Source organism: Arvicanthis niloticus, chromosome 28 (assembly GCF_011762505.2).
Source record: "Arvicanthis niloticus isolate mArvNil1 chromosome 28, mArvNil1.pat.X, whole genome shotgun sequence".
Taxonomy (NCBI): Eukaryota; Metazoa; Chordata; class Mammalia; order Rodentia; family Muridae; genus Arvicanthis; species Arvicanthis niloticus.
The window spans coordinates 17080111-17097751 of NC_133436.1; the positions used below are offsets into that span (position 1 = coordinate 17080111).

Below are 17641 nucleotides of genomic sequence, written 5' to 3' on the forward strand. Positions count from 1 at the left end.
CCAGATTTAAAAAAAAAAAAGGGTCGTCTTGGTATGTACTTGTAGTCCCACCTGTGGAGAGCGGAGATGGGCAGATTCCTGGGGCTTTCTAGCTAGCCAGCCTAGCCTACTGGATGAGTCTAACAGTCCATTGAGAGACCTTATCTCAAAAAAGGTAGATGGTACCTCAAGGAATACTACCCAAGGCTGATGACTGGCCTATATGCACACATGCAGCCACAGGTAATAGGATAAAACTTTGGGTTCCATTTCCACTGAGAAGAAAATAATGTATTTGGGGTTGGAGATATGGCTTTGTGGTTAAGAGAAGTTGCTGCCTTTGCAAAGAATCTGGGTTTGATTCTCAGGACCCAAGTTAGGAAGCTCCTGCTCCAAAGGATCCTTTGTGGATCTACTGGCCTTCGTGGGTGCACATGCACATTGTGGGGAGGAGGCACTTAACCATCTTAGCAGCAGAAAACCTTCAGGTAAACTCAGTACAGTGCTGTGGTCACACGTCTTACTGGGAGGGAAGGAAATCACAGTACATCTCACTAGAATCTTTGAGTGTGTGGTTAACATATAAGTCACCGCTGTCACTTGGAGTTGGAACTGGTGCTTTTTCTAACAATTCATGGAATCGGCAAAGACAAACTGGTACTAGTGGGTAACAGCTAAGCTGGGCAGTGGTGGCCCACACCTTTAATACTAGCACTTGGGAAGCAGAGGCAGGCAGTTATCTGTGAGTTCCAGAACAGCCAGGGCTACACCAAGAACACTGTCTTGAAAAAACAAACAATCCAGCTGGGGCTAGGGATATGTCACATTTACATAAAGCCCTACGTTTGATTTCCAGCTCTATATACAGCCAAACATAGTGTCACCTACCTGTAATCCCAGCATGCAGGAGAATCCATGATCAAGGTCATGTTGAGTCTAAGAGCAGCCTGGACTACATAAAAAGTGATCAAAAGCCAACAAGATTCAACTTAGATGTCACAGTTGTCATCCTTCCTACCCAGTAGGCCTGGGCCATAACTCAGCAGTGCAGTGCTTTCCTGGGCCTATAGCTCAGCAGTACAGTGCTTTCCTGGGCCTGTAGCTCAGCAGTACAGTGCTTTCCTGAACTATAGCTCAGCAGTACAGTGCTTTCCTGGGCCTGTAGCTCAGCAGTACAGTGCTTTCCTGGACTATAGCTCAGCAGTACAGTGCTTTCCTGGGCCTGTAGCTCTGCAGTACAGTGCTTTCCTGGGCCTGTAGCTCAGCAGTGCAGTGCTTTCCTGGACTATAGCTCAGCAGTACAGTGCTTTCCTGGGCCTGTAGCTCAGCAGTACAGTGCTTTCCTGGGCCTGTAGCTCAGCAGTACAGTGCTTTCCTGGACTATAGCTCAGCAGTACAGTGCTTTCCTGGGCCTGTAGCTCAGCAGTACAGTGCTTTCCTGGACTATAGCTCAGCAGTGCAGTGCTTTCCTGGGCCTGTTCTGCAGTGCAGTGCTTTCCTGGGCCTGTAGCTCAGCAGTGCAGTGCTTTCCTGGCATTCATGGGTTCAATTCCCTACTATTGGTAGAAAAGGCAAGACAATAGCAAGTACTTTCTTTGGGCCATGTTTTTACAATGGGTTACAACCAAAAAGCTTACCCAGTCTCACTCTGGCCTAGTGAGGTCTTCCATCATGTCATTAAGTACTGGGACTACAGATGTGCCATATCAAAACTCTTTAAATGAAATAGAATAAAAAATACTGCATGGAATAAATAAGCTGTGTGTACCAGATAACACTGTTGAAATAGGCAATTCTGAGTCACAGTAAAGAAACAGGATGAAACGTGCTTATAGATATACTGTACTTAGAACCAGAAGACTGAGGCCATAGCCTTAATTCCATGATAACTTCTTCAAAAGCTGAGCCTTAGTTTCAGCCATGTGAATGACAGGACCTATATACTATACCACTTGCAGGAGTTTCTCAAATAAACTTTGCTTAACCCAAACAGCCATATTTTACCTGTAAATGTAATTCTTTGGTAAGGTTTCTATGCCCCATTTGTTCCCAAATAACTGCAGGGCGTTGCTATGCCTGCTCTAGCCCATTTTGGCTCCTAAGTAAACACAAAGTCCTAGTATTTTTAAGCCTAAGCTGAGCAGGTTTTGAGCCCCATTACTTGCCATCTGGTCTTGCCCTGGTTTGCTCTGGTCCATGTGTCTCCTTGTGGCTGCTTTCTCATCCTGATCTCATGGTGAATCCTGACCTCCCCACACTGCTTCTCCACACCTTCTGGTTCTCTACTTTTCCCACTTTGGTCTCTCTGGGACACTTCTCCCCCCACTATTCTCTTCTGCCTGATCAGGGGCTGATCAGGGGTGATAGAAAACAGAAACTGGAGATGGTTGACCATGCCATCATGTTTGGACTGGACCACAACCAGATGTCTGAATGCATAGTGCCCCAAACCACCCTCTAACATCTATCCTCCTGTGTCGGGGCTGGAGCCATAGCTCAGTGGCTAAGCGTTCTTTCTGCTCTTACACACCACTTGAGTGTGGTTCTCATTGCTCAAGGCAGACAGCTCACAACCACTGTGCAGTTCCAGCTGCAGGAGATCCAGTGCCCAATTTGGCCTCAACAAGCAGTTTTACTCATGTGCACAAACTTCCTCCCCATGCACATAATTAAAAATAAAGCAATTCTTAAAAAAAAAAAAAGTTTATTTTAGAGTGAGACCATGTCACTATTACAAATCCTGGTGCATTCAAGATAAGGAGTTTTGGTACAGACACAAATCATGATACACTTCAGTGATTTTTATACTGAGTCATGTATGTGATATAAAGGCACATTGTACTGAGTAAAAAAAAATAAGTGTTAAATTCTCCAGCTTTTAAATTAGAATTTCATAAAGTGCTTCTTATAAAATCTTACAATAGTAATCAAATAGATACAATTTCTGCAGCAAAGGCACCGGGAGTTCTTGGCACTTGGCTTTGTCTCACCTCTCCTTTCAGTTTGGTTCTCTATCAGTCATCTTTCCACGTCTTCTGAACAGCCAGCCCATGTGTGAAACGAGGTAAGCTGTAAGCTAGCACTGAAAAGGCCAACTGTAAAGGTCTTGGGAATTTGGCAATTTCTATGTATAAATTGATTGATTAATGATTTAAATAAAATGGTATTTATATGACAAGTCTGGGGACAGTAGACAATAGAGACCATGATTGAAGATGGTGTTTTAAATATCCGTTTTATCTGTAAGTTTTTCTGCTGTTTTCTCAGAGCCGCTGTCTGGGTATAAGATGATAGGCACAGAGATCCCATTCATTTTATCCACCTGAAGAATTCCTCTGAAATGCAAGGTAAGTTGTTACTGCCAACATCACACATCTCCAGTCAGCTGGTATACAACAACACTGCTTTTAGGCTACAGTCCTCCTTCCTTCTCATGGCTTATAAAGCTTGTACAGATATTGGCTCCAAGTTCTCTTTAACCAAACACACAGAACGACCAGAAAGGAACAGACCACTGCCTGGTCCTACATGAAGGCAAGAGCTGTCATTGCCCTGGACTGGTGGACGTTGGTGCAAGCAAAGCTCAGGCAGCTTTCCAGACACTGTCCAAGGACACACAACCCTGACCACACAATGGGTTTTCATCTTGAACCCAAGATCCTATGCTACCTTTCCTGACTTCTACCCTTAAAACAGTAACTAAGGTCAGTTTAAAGTCAAGCAAGCTGTTGTATATGTGGTCAGGCTGTGTGCCGCTCTAAGTGACTCTGTAAGCTGTTGTACATGTGCTCAGGCTGTGTGCCGCTCTAAGTGACTCTGTATGGCATACAACAACAGTTTTCGAGTTGCATCCTGCTCTAAGAGAGTCCATTTCATACAATGCAGCAGTTTGCTTCATTTTGGGTTCCAAATGCTGACACAGTGACTCTCCCTTTTGCTCTGACAACTCAGTCCCCACCAGCTGTTGAACACAGGCCATGATGCAAAGGCTGATGACTGAATTAAATAAGTTTACTACCTTCTAACTTAGCAAATGGGCTTAAAAGCATATTAGAGAAAGCAGGCCAGTGGTTACCAAGCAACCAGACCCATGGATAATGCAGTCCCCCCACCCGTGTCCTGTATAAGCTCACACCTAGAATCTCAATACTCAGGAGGCACAGGCTAGAGGGTCATTCGTGAATTCAGAGCCAGCCTGGTCTGCATACGGAGACCCATCTAAAAACACTCAAACCGAGAGAGCAGGAACCTAAGACTGGATGGCAGCATTCACAAACTAAGCAGTCATCAGGTCATCAGGATTAACAGGTAACTAATGCTCCTAACTCTGTTCCTGCCTGACCAGATCTGCTGGAACTGCCATTCTCAGAACCACTGGGCTCACGGCCAGCACTGAACGCTGGCAGCACAGCCAGTGTCTGAACAGCTAATGAGCTGTGCTGAACTCTAACAGCAGGCAGTGACTGTACAGGCTCTCTGCCTCTCGCCCTCAGAACTCTGTGGCCACTTTAGTCCTTTCTTAGCCATTCAGTAATCAACTTCATGACCTGTGATGTAAAAGCTGAGAGTCAGAGTAATGAAGAGTGGAGTGGAGTCAACAAACCTGTTTGCCAGTGGCCACAGTATCAAATGAAATCAAGAACATTCCGTGTCCAGCCAGGCTTGCTGGCATACACCTATAATCCCAGCACTTCAAAGGTGCAGGTGGGAGGATCACAAGTCAAAGCCATCCTCAGCTACCTCCTCAGTACGAGAATGTTGGTGCTTTTGTTTGTATTCCCCATGGTGCCGAGGGGAAGTCCCCACTGGTCTTCTGACATGAACTAAACTGATGCTCTGGAGTCGAGACTAGTTGGTGTGGGTCTCACTGGCTCCAGTCATACACTTCCTAGTTTTCCTGTTCATTCTCTACTCTTACGAGACTCAGCAAATCTCTGTTCATGATTGCATCTCTGAAAGCATGGTGATCTCAAATAGTACTTAAATGTTTTGTAATTCCATTAAAATTGGAAAATGGGCTAAAAAAAGTAATTTTTTCTCTCACTGTTGGACCCTTTCTACTATGTACTAGACAATACTTTCTACCACACACAGTGAAACAACCTCCTTTTTTGTATTTAAGATCAATGATGTCTCTAAACTCTGTTACTCACTTGTTCTCACACACTGGGAAAAGCAGCTTTAACACCGCTATGACTCCTGCTGCTCCCAGAACTCCAACCACCATGACGTTCAGAAGCATGAACAGCACTGGGACCACGCTGCTCCAGAACCGACAGAGCGCTTTCCTGAACTTCTCCATCCACTGGCACATCACCTGGGAAATGGCTTTTGATGAGAAAGGCTTGTTCCATAAACTGAGATTTTAAATTTCTGTTTTCTTTTGAGATGGGGCCTCTCTCTGTGGGACTGCATGTCTGCCTTGCCACTGGGGTCCCACTGGCATGCAGCTGGGGGGAGGCAGAACACAACAGACTGTGTTCTGCCTCCCCCTACAACAGTCCATAATGGGGGTCCTCGGTCTGTTTTCTTGGGTGAGAAACAGTGGGGTCTGGGACAATTGCTTTGGTTTCCATTCTCCTGTGTACCCAGGTGCCACTGGGTACTGCTGAGAGTTGGGAATGGGGGTCCCATGGGTATGCGATTGTCCTGAAGTGCTTTCCCTCAGGGCGTTTACTTGGAGCAGGGGAAGGCTGAGCCTCGGATTGGGGCAGGATCTGGTTTGGTTCCCAGTGAGTGTCAAGAGTCTGGAGGGGCTGGGAGAGGGAAGACCTTCTCCAGGAGATTTAGGCATGGCAAATCTTTATGACAAAGGCCCATGGCGATCCTTGATGAAGGAGATGGTCCTTGCTTGCCCAAAATGTTTTATTTGATGGCGAATGTGAATATATACACCTTACTCAGGGTAAACTAGGAATTAAATACCTTCTGCAGGAAGGAATGCCCAGGAAGGGAAGCTCATTGGCTGAACACTGGGGACTATCTAGATACCTCCTTAGCATGGAGAACTCCAGGTTTTTATGCTATGTTACTGATTGCCATGGACCTCTCAGTGGGGTGTCATGGTTATCTGTTCCAGATCAGGTAGTTTGGCAGGGAGCTGGCTCCACTCCTACCATTCTCAATTCTGAGATTTCCCTGGGGTCTGAGCCTGCTCAACCTTACCAGTTCTTCTGTCTGGTGGCCCTGCCCGTTAGCCCCACACCAGACTGGGTTCAAACTCATTGAGATCTACCTGCCTCTACCTCCCAAATGCTGGGGTTAAAGGCATATGCCTGGCCTCTTGTGTAATATTTTGGGGGTTATTTACTACATGCCTGGCCAAATTTCTTAATGTTTTGGCTTTGGGTTGACAGAAACAACCTGTTTCTTGAGTCTAACAGTGGTTACATCTATGTCAAAAGTAACTCAAAAAAAGGAAAGAAAGAAAGAAAGAAAGAAAGAAAGAAAGAAAGAAAGAAAGAAAGGAAGGAAGGAGGGAAGGAAGAAAAAGAAAGGGAGAAAAAAGCCTGGTTTTGGGTAAGGTAAATAAATAGCTCAAAAATGAGTGCTTCTCCCTTATTCTACAGTGATGGCATGGGGTGACTGCAGGGCACATATAACAACAAAATTTTATTTTAAAATGCACCTAAATAAACTATTTTACAAATTTAAAATTTATGTTCCCAAGACACATATGTGCACACGCACATGCACACGCACACGCACACACACACACACACACACAGAGGAATATTAATGCTGACTGATTAGTAGACAGCTTGTCCACTGTTGCAGGTAAAGAACAAGGAAAGGAAGAAACAAACTCCACAGCTTTTAGAATGGGGGTGGCCCATTGATAAATACATGTTCCATGCTTTAAGAGCAAGAAAAGATCCAAATATGGGCCCTGAAGGTTAGGCTATGAAAACAGTCCCCTTTGAGGCTGACTGTTGGAAGATACCAATGTGCACATTGCCCTACTAACCTGGATGCCAGGAACCCCAAACCAATAGTTTTGATCTTCAGTGAGAATTACTTGCATAGACCTTACCCATTCAGGGGCAGACATACTAGGATACTCCCTGAACTATATCTGTAAATGTCATGTGTAATATGAATGTTCTTAGTGGGTATTAATGTAGTTTCACATGAAATACCCATTTATTCCTTATGACACCTTGATGCAACATTTTACAGTACTTGATAGAGTAAGCACAGGTTACTCTAAGAAATAAGTTAAGAACTGAGCCACGGTTGCATTAACTAATGAACAGCAGATCACATTTTAATCCTATACAGTGTGACTCCAAATGTATCATTTTAGCAACATTCAATCACTGTGTGGGAACTCGGGGCACATTGCACCTTTGTGTACACAAAGTGAGAGCTGAATGATTTTTAAAAGGTGGAAATGTAAGAATGAACTTTGAAACTGAAGATTCCCAACTAAATGAAGTCCATGACCTTGATAATCGTGACCTGACTATATCATTAAGTGAAGCTTTCAGAGGGAAACAGGAAGACCATGAAAACCACATTAGGATTAACATAATGGCCAGTGAGATAGCTCAGTGAGAAACTAGTGGTCAAGCCTCATGACCTGAATACAGTTCCTAGGATCAACAGGTAAAAGGAGTGAGCAAAGTCCTGACAGTTGTCCCTGACATGCACAGCACACACATGCCTGTGTGCACACACAGAGAATAAATAAATGTTTAAAAAGTAAAACAAACCCCAACTGAGCCAAGCGTGGTGACTCACACCTATAGTACCAGCATTCCGTTGATAAAGGCAGGAGGCTTTGCTAGGAGTTCAGCCTAGGCTACAGTCTGAAATAACAATATCAAAACCAAATGCATCATTAAACATGATCCGCTATTCTGTCTGTCTTCATGTTTTCTATCTCATCCTAAAGGATACATTTATCTTCACCATAACCATAACTGCTTCTGGCAGCACCACGAAAAGATACCACCAAGTGTTTGAATTACCTTGTATGAAGACGGAGGCTCTGCTCTGAGAGGAGTCTCAGGCAACTTGCCAGGTAAAGCATTTCCGCCCACAGTGGTTTCCACGTTCCCGATGAGGTAGTGGCTGTTGGTCTGCAGTGAGCTACCAGTTCTTACTGAAGAGGGAGAACAAGGTTACCAAACTGCAGCAGCAGCCAGCATCTGCTCCAAGCCCTACCAGAGCACAGCAATAATAGCTGTGATTACGACACTAACATACATTTCACTGTGACAGAACAAGAATTTTATTTACTGAGTTAGCACCAGAGGTGCTACAGAAGTTACCATTTGGTCACACAGAAAAATCTACATTTTGAGTTCTGCCAGGCATGGTGGCTCACTCCTGTAACCCTAGACTTGGGAAACAGGAGTAGCACTGATTCAAGAAGTTCAGTTCTCAGCAGCCATGCTGGAACTCCAGCTCTAGGGTCTGATTCTTTTCTGGCCTCTGCAGGTATCCATATACACGTCACCCCCCCCCCCCCACACACACACACATCACACACACATCACACACACATAATCTTTTTTAAGTATATAAAGCAAAATAATTTCATTAATATTTTAAATACCTTTTTTGGAAAAGTCAGGAAGCGTGAATAAAATGTCACTGTCTTGGGAAATAGAATAAAGCATGCTTTCTTCCAAAGGAAGAAAATAGTTTGAATGTCTGAGTACTCTCTGGTTCTTAACTAAAATGTCAATTTCAGTAACATTCTTTTGTTGAGCCTATGAAAGAAAAAAATAAGTACCATTAATTTTAAATAATGCCCTACAGTTTAAAAGTGAACCTTTCTCCTTCATTTTGTAACTAAGAAACTCATCCTCCTTCTCCCCTTCCCACCCCTACTGTGTGGCATTTACAGCTTCCCCCCTCCTACCCCTACTGTGTGGCATTTACAGCTTCCCCCTCCCACCCCTACTGTGTGGCATTTACAGCTTTGGCTGCAGCTTCACTTCATTCACACAGCGCCGTGGAAATGGCAACAGAACTACAAACATTACCAAGTCCCTCCATCTGTCTGCAGATGCTTGGCACATTTCAGAAGATACAAAGGAGTACGAATGTCAGATATGTAAAAAGCCAAATGCAAAAATAACAAAAGAAATTCTATGTGATTTGACCCAGACAGTTCTAGGGTACTGTGGTTTGAATGAGAACAGCCCCCACAGGCTGTTTGAATGATGGGTCCCCAGTTAGTGGAACTGTCTGGGAAGGATTACGAGGTGTGGCCTTGTCACAGGAGGTGAGCTCAGAGACACAGTCTCTCTCTCTCAGAGAGCCCTTAGCTCCTTTTCTAGCACCATGTCTGCCTGCCTACTGCCACGTGTCCTGCCATGATGATAATGGACTAATCCTCTGAAACCATAAGCCACTCACAAATCAATGTTTTCTTCTCTAAGTTGCCTTGGCCATGGTGTCTCTTCACAGCAATAGAAAAGTAACTAAGACAAGTACCTTCTTGTTCTTTGATTCAGAAACAAAAGCAATCAACATTTGCAGACAGAACACAAATTTAATCCCTAGTTAAGAAGCATAGTGTCTTACTTGTCTTCCATCAATCTCCACAACCTCTTCTTGAATGACAATTAGCTGTGAACTGTAACTGAATGCCACAGGCCTCTCATGAACTAAGATCCTTACAGTGACAATTCCAAAATATTCTTTCTCCTCCAAATTTTCCAGATTTTCAGTCTTCACTATTAAACAAACAAACAAACAAACGTAGTGAGACTTTGGACAAAAATTGCCATTACAGCAGTTTGATGACGTCTATGACACTGACTTGGAACAGGACTGCAGCAAACGTGTTTTACTGGCTTCCTTTGTCCTTGACCTTACCAGCCTCAGATGTATAAAAGCAAAGATGAGCTGGCAAGTCCTTCCAATGGCGTCCACTCATTGGATAAGGAAACGCTTGCTGGTCTGCAGTCGGAATGTGCCATGCTACCGTGGCTGCACCTCTGTTAGGGTTTCATAGTGTCTGCCAGTGAAGAGCAACGCAGTGCACATGGACAACAAGCTGCCAGGGAGTCAGTCTCATGCTCACAAAATAAGCAGTGAGGAGGGCCCACATGCAAGGCTTTACTTTTTACTTCTTTCCTCAACTCTTTGCACCCAATAAGTGACTTTTACAGCTGGACAGATCAGGAGTGAGGAAAGAGAGAGGAGTCTCCCTCTGTAATGGTGATGGGGAAAGATCTGAACATATTTCATTGTATTCATGTATGGACTTCTCAAAGATAAAGAAAACATTTTAAAAGAGTAAAGCAGCCAGGAATAGAAGCGCACACCTCTGATCCCAACACCTGGGCAGCTAAGACAGCACAGGGCCAGCAGGGCCACATAAGAAGACTTTTTCCAAAAGGCAAATTAGGGGACTAGAGAGATGGCCCATCCATTAAGAGAGCATACTACTCTATCAGAGGATCTGAATGCAGAACCCAGCATGCACAGCAGACATCTTACAAATGGCTGTAATAGGATAAAATGTTCCCTTCTAACCTCTGGGTACCTGCATAGACAACATAAACCTTTAAAACACTTTTAAAGCAATACACACTAATTGATTTGCCACAACATGGTCATTTAGTTGTTGCTTCCAAAATATGAGGACTATTTGTCAAAAAGCACACAAATATACATTCCTAAATGCACACCTAGGGGCTTATATTCGTTGTGAGCCATTAAAGGGCTGTTCCTTTGATCTAGAACACTGGATACCAATTCATTAACCACTTAGTATTGTTGGTCACCTCAGAGCCCCTTTAGGCTCTAGCCATACCACACTACGGTAATTTAGGGTATGTGACCATGATGTAATTGTAATTAGTGCCCTCTGGGCTCCAGTGCTGTCAGTCCTGAGTTCTCTGGCACCATCAACTAGCTCTCCTTCAGAGAGGCACGTCAGCATCCCCTCTTTTATTGTCTAAGTGGTTTTGTTGTGCTTACTGTGGTGTTGAGGACGGCAGTCCACTTGTTTGGCAGGTATCTACCACTGAACTTTGTCTCCAGCACCTCTCTGAGCTGGGGCAGGAGGCATGCATCTTCCCTCACTAAGTTGTCCAGACCCAGCAATTCTCCTACCTCAGCCAACCCAGGAGCTTGGATTATGGAAACACAAATCTGCATGTCATAGTGCCTGGCTTAATGAATCAGTGTTTTAGTTGCCTGTTTACTCACTAGTGTCCCTTCCAGCCTGATCAGCATGGCTAAAACCACAGCTTGTGGCACAAGAAAAATACAGCAGAGAGGTAATTCTCATACTCCTACTGTAAAATAAATTCAGAACAGCAAAAGCCCCTGATGTTGACTTCCTCTGAAAGAGTCAGTGATGCTTGCTTCCAGACATGAATGAACAGCCCAGCTTAATTCCCCACCTCAGTGCCAGACAGGCCCAGTCATTACTTCTCACAAGCCACAGAGCAGGAGTGACACCTCCCATGCCTTTTATGTTACTCAAATAAAATTATATAGTCCAACATAACATTATCTGATTCTTTAAATAACCAGAGCCCTTAAGGTTTAAAAAGAAAAGAGAGAGAGAGAGATAGCTCAGCAGCAGTTCAGAGAATTCGCTGCTCTCACAGAGGACCTGGGGATCAGTCCTCAGCACTTATATGGTGGCTCACAACTGCCTACCACTCCAGATCCGGGGCATCCAACATCCTCTCTGGCCTTCTTGGGCAGCAGGTACACACATGGTATATAGCTATACATGCCGAGAAAACACCATACACAAAAAAAAGAAATGAGTCTTTAAAAAGAAAAGCGTTTTGTTGACAGATGAGTAAGAGAAATATAGGAGGAGCCACACACACAGTTAGTATCTGTTTATCTTCTACAACCAGGATGAGAACTAGGATTTTTGAGCTGGCTAGCCCATGTCTATGTCCACTCTTACACTGCTAAACTACCAGAAACTAAAGGCCAGTCCCAGGAAGGAACACGTAAACAGTGTATCAATAATCAACATAGTTTTAAATGCCTTAGCTACTACTAGAGAAACTACTAGAGAAACTTTAAGGTGGTACTTCACATTCAGAACTAATTTAGTATTATTAAAGACAGAGTAATGTTGGAAACAGTTCAGTAGTACTCACCTATCAAAGTCTGACAGCTTATTCGGGTTACACCACTACTTACAGGTAAGTCATTTACATATACCTGTCCACTCTCATAGGTTATGTTAAGAACAACCTTAAAATAAAGCAGCATACATTAATTCCAATGGTTTATAAATGACCACAAACTCTTCATATCAAAAACACATCATCTAAGTCTGTATGTGGCAGTCTGTATGTGTTATAGTTTGAACATGCTTTGCCCCTCCAGGATCCACGAATTGGAAGCTTGTTCTCTCTCAGGGTGGTGATATTTGGGGGAGGGGTAACCCTTTAAGATACAAAGTTTAGTGGTAGATGTGTAATCCCTAGGACAATGTCTTCAAAGGAACAGTGGGACCCAGTCTCTCTTATCTGGTATCTGGCAAAATAAATTTGTTCTCCTCTTAGCTCCTATCACTGTGGGCCCATTTGCCATATGACCAAAGACAACCTACACCAGCAGTATGTCCTTGAACCTCTGTAACTAAGCTAAAACCCAAACAACAAAAGCCCTTTTGGTTTTGCTTAGTGATTTTGTTTTGTTTGATTTCTTTTTTAAAAAATTATTTAGTTTTATTTTATTTGTATGGATGTTTTGCCTGCATGTATATTTGTGCACCGTGTGTGTGTGTGTGTGTGTGTGTGTGTGTGTGTGTGTGTGTGTGTAGTGCCTAAGAGGAAAACAGGATGCTAGTCCCCTGGCAGTGAAGATACATGTTGAAGGCAAGGCTGATCCCAGGCTTTCCCTGAGGCACTGATGTAGAGCAGGAACATTCTTCTAAACCTTCTTTAAACCTTGAGCATGCTTGGCAGAATCAGTATGGCCTGGACATACATACATACATGCATGCATGCATATGCATACATACACACACACACACACACACACACACACATATACACACTGGGACAGCTACAGATTCTGATCTTTGAGAATCCAACACTTCTCACCTTAAGGGGCTACGTTATGTGTCCCAACCCCATCCTCTGACACCCTTGAGATATCCAGTGTTCCCCTTGTGTAGAACTGCTTGAATCACTTCCTGCTGACTTCTTCCCACAGTAATGGTAGACTTTTACTGACAATATACCATTTCTCCCATAAAAAACCACACACAAGACACTGTACACCATAATAAGATTGCTTGACATAAGATAGAGCTTATGCAAGCCCCTCCAACCCCAATTTTTCTATCTTCTTTATCTTCTCCCCCCCACCTTCAGAACCCTGTCACTGAAGGATGACCTGCTGGTCTAGGTCAGTTACAGATGGCTGTAAGTGGCCATATGGGTGTGCTGGGAATCAAACCTGAATCCTCTGCAAGAGCAGCCAGTGCTCTTAACCACTGAGCCATTCTTCCAGCCCTTGGTTTTTGGTTTCTTAAGACAGTCTCACTACTTAAGAAGCACAGGCTGATTTTAATTTGATTTTTAATTTGAGGTAAGCCTCAACCTCCAGAGTGCTGGGATTACAGGAATGAGATGCTACACCCAGCCTCATTAGCAAAGCCTCATATAGCTGGACATAGATTTCATATATTTATATATAGTAGTCTGCCTTGGACATGTCAATGTAATAACAGAAAATGGACTAATACAATCAGTAAAAATTCCTTGCTAAATGTTATAGTAAAAATATAATCAAAAGGAGACAAACCTGTTCTTTAGATAATTCCCCATTGTCGTTCAGGGTAGTTACATTAATTCTGATGCCATCCTGTGAAACAAAGGTATAGGTTGGATAGATGTGCACTTTCCATATCTAAAATCACCTGCTTCGTTTACATTTTTATTTGCTATCATTGTGCTGTCCACATGAGTGCAGGCTCACACACACTACAGTGTATCTATGGAGCTCAGGATAACTTTGGAGGAGTCTGTTCTCTCCTTCCACCTTTGGGTTCTGGGGCTCAAACTCAGGCTGTCAGGCTTCGAAACAATTGCTTTTCCTTGCTAAGCCATTCACCTAGAAGAACCAATTCACTTCCCATTTCTTCTTTTATTATTGTTTGGTTTCAGAACCCAGGACAAGAGGCTGAAGTGTATATTTTACCAAGCAGACCTGGCCTCCAGGATCTTCCAACATTGCTCAGTCCCCCCCTGGCATAGCCCTCCCCCAACTCTGAACTTTCCACCTAGGGGCTGAGCTGCCCTTGCCCCACAGGCTCTTCGCTATATAACCCAGACATTTTGGTTTCTCTCCTCTCTGTGTGTGCTTTCTCTCTTTCTCTTCCCTCTCCCCTCTGTCTCCCTTCCCATGGTGACTCCCTGCCCTCCTTCCTCGGGGCCACCCAAGGGTGAGCTTGCCCACCCAATAGCAGCTTACCAACAAACCTGCATATATATATATATATATTTTAATCTGGCTTGAATTGACTCATTTTACTAGGGGAGATATAACTTATCAGATGGTGCCAAAAACCAGGAGGAGTCCCAAGCCTGGTGGCCCCTGTCTTTCCTGGCCAAATGGGGATCACTTCTTCCCGGACCTATCCTCTCTACAGAATACATCAACTTTGGACTTGGTGAGTAACCCATCCCCAGCTACTGCCTAATCTTTCGGGTCCAGGAACCTTTGGGCTTTCTCAGATGAGTTGAGGCTGCCCCAGAGGCAGCCCATTCCAGAACAAAGACCGGGTCTTTGTTTCTACCAGGGAGCTTTGTGTTCAAAGATGTCTGACCTACCAAAAATTTTGCCAAATTGGTCTGAGCTCCCTATGTCCAATTAGAAATAACTTATCAACTATTTTAAAATTTATTTCTGTTACTTTAAATTAGTTTGTGTGCATAAACTAATTTATAAATGATCACAAGTCTTGGCAGCAGGCATCTTTCCCCACTGAGCCATCTCACCATAACACACCAGCCTCCACAGCACACTGCCCCGCCGCCCATAGCTAATCCTCACTGTCAAGCTGACTGGACTTAGAACCACTTAGGAAACACACCTCTGGGTTTGTCTGCAAGGCCATCTCCAGAGGTTTAACTGAGGAGACCCATCCTGAGTGTGTGCCTAGCACCAGATCATGGGCTACTCTGGATTGAATATAAAGAGACAAAGGAGAAAGCCAGCTGCACACCAGCAGCCCTTTCTCTGCAGTGCAGTCTGAACAGGTGCTTTACACTCTTGCTCTGCCTCCTCCCATCATGGGAGGATCAGAGATTACCAATCTTCCACGAGCCCGAAAAAAGCCTCTGAGAATCGTTTTTACTGCTTCTGCCTTTCAAGAATAAATACACAACACACTTGTAACTTATTACACTTACATCTTCTCATTTGCTTAGCACAAGGTTTGTGAAAGACAAAAGATACAGATGTATTAGTTGTTTTGTCTTCAAAGAAACAAGTTTAATTCTCTTCTAGGGATATGGATCAACAACAGAGCCTAAGAAGGTTCACAGGCCTGGGCTCCATCTCTAACACACACGTGTGCATGTGCTTGTGAGTGTGTGTCCATGTACACCTGCATGTACACGGGGGTCTTCTCTCTTCAGTTAAACCTCTGGAGATGGCCTTGCAGACACACCCAGAGGTGTGTCCCCTAAGTGCATGCATATGACATTCATTTCTGACATGCTTGAAGGATCTCACATGCCTCCACTCATCCACACACAGACAATTTGTTCTGATGCTCTTGAATGGCTTCATTGCAAAAAGACAATTCCATCTGACATTAAATTCAGATCTAGGTCACAATTCTTCCTCTGAGAATTTTAAAAGAAAATTTTAACCTTTATTTTTATTTTATGTGTATGGGTGTTTTTCCTGCTCTCCAAAAGTGGGATGAAGACCTAGAAAGGGAGATGAAATGATAAAGTCACTAAGAGCTAGCCCATAGTGTTTGGACTGAACCTTCCAAGTAAGGTGTTTTTTCCTGACTGTGTGGACAGGTTCAAATATTTCTTAGATTCACAAGTGATGATGTAGAATCTCCCAAATTCTAAAAAAAAGAAATAAGTCTGTATCTCTATAACTTTACAATCACTCAGTATTCATTTGGTTCCTTGGTGCTTGTCCGCACTGTTACTATTTTTACCCAGAAGCAACTGCGGCTTAACTACAATTTCACATACAAGTATGCTAGACTTGCAAAGGTTGTTGCTACCGACACCGCGGCATGTTTGTGATTTCTGTATTCAGAAGAGTTCTAGCATAAAACATTATAAGCAGAATAAAGAGCTGGAGAGATGGCTCATGGGTTGTAAAAAGCACTTGTTGCAAAACAGGACCATGGGGAACACTGACTCCACAAGGTTATCCTACGACCTCCATTGCTAGGTCGTAAGTTCCTGTTCCAACAGCATGCACACTCATAACAAGTAACTTTTTAAAAATAAAAAGTGGCATTTATCATGACAGTCACTTCTGTATTTAGTGTGTTCTTACAAAATAATGTGTTTAATCTCCTAAGTTTCTTGTCATTTGAAAAAAACTCGGATTTTATAATCTCCAAACTTTCTCCCACTATACAACTGAAAGGGCCAAATGTGGCAACAAACGTTTAAAAAAAATGGGCTCCTCCTGAATATTGCAATGGCATGAAGGGCCCCGACACACACACACACACACACACCCCCAATAAAAATCCCCTCCGGGAAGCGCTAAAACCTTCAACCTCCTTCAGTTACCAGCCCAAGTGGCCCCGCGACCTGGAAAGGCGCTCCCTCCTGGTCGCGGCTGAGCAGGCACAGGTGGCCTGGAAAACTGCTAATTGGGCAACACAAACACCGCCAGGGCCGGGCTCTAAGTCAGGAAGGAGCCATTACAAATGTCCGAGGTCACTGGCGACAGCATTTTCGACAGCAAAGCGTGGCAGGACCCGCACCGGTTCGGGAGGCGCTACGAACCTCAAGTTCGACGGCCGCAGTCTTGACCACACTTTCAAGGACGCCTGCGGGCCTTCCGTCCGTTCCCCTTCGGGGGTCCCACCCCGACTGGCATCCGGGAAAGCCTCCCCTTCTCTCCGGGCGTCCAGACCCTGTCCAGCCCGGCACCCCGGGCTGTCCACCTCCGGGTCACCCCGCCCGGCCTCCCGGAGGTCCCGGCAGAGGAGCGGCCTGCCGCGCCCGCCCGGCCCTACCTGCGGGGCTGTGGACCGCGGCCTGGGAGCGTTGGTAGTCAGCCACCCGGCGGCTGGCAGCACCACGAACAGCAACAGCCGGAGCCGCAGCAGCGCCGAAAGGGCGCCCTCCATCTTGAACTACACCGGCGCGGGGCGGTGGGAGGTGAGGGCGTGGCGGCCCGGGCTGGGGCGGGGCCGCGGGGAGGGGCGGGCCCACTGACGTCTATGGGCGGAGCCAACTTCGTGAGCTTCCTCTCAGCGTTTGGGATAAGAAAGGGAATTTCTTTCCAAACAAGCGCAATTCTTTACGAAGCCTTTACTTTTGGAGTGTGTTTCTGTTTTCTCCTTCAAAACAGTAGCCAAGGCTGGACTTGAACTACTTACTGATCCTACTGCTTCGACCTCCTCAGTGCTGGAATTACAGTAATGTGACACCCTGTCAGCTCAACCTTGATGGTACTTTTTAATTAGTATTAATATGTTCATATATTTACAAAGTAA

At 44.5% G+C, this 17641-nt stretch overlaps 1 protein-coding gene across 1 annotated transcript; it reads right to left on the bottom strand.

Annotated features, from left to right (window-relative positions):
- Positions 1-2669: 2669 nt before the first annotated feature.
- On the bottom strand, positions 2670-17323 carry Ginm1 (glycosylated integral membrane protein 1). The gene is made up of 8 exons (XM_076926821.1): positions 17159-17323; positions 13735-13794; positions 12075-12171; positions 9520-9671; positions 8543-8699; positions 7953-8086; positions 5133-5296; positions 2670-3314 (listed from the first exon to the last, which is right to left on the bottom strand). Exons 1-8 carry the CDS (start codon positions 17270-17272, stop codon positions 3203-3205), a joined length of 990 nt encoding a protein of 329 aa, XP_076782936.1. The 5' UTR covers positions 17273-17323; the 3' UTR covers positions 2670-3202.
- Between the last annotated feature and the right edge of the window lie 318 nt (positions 17324-17641).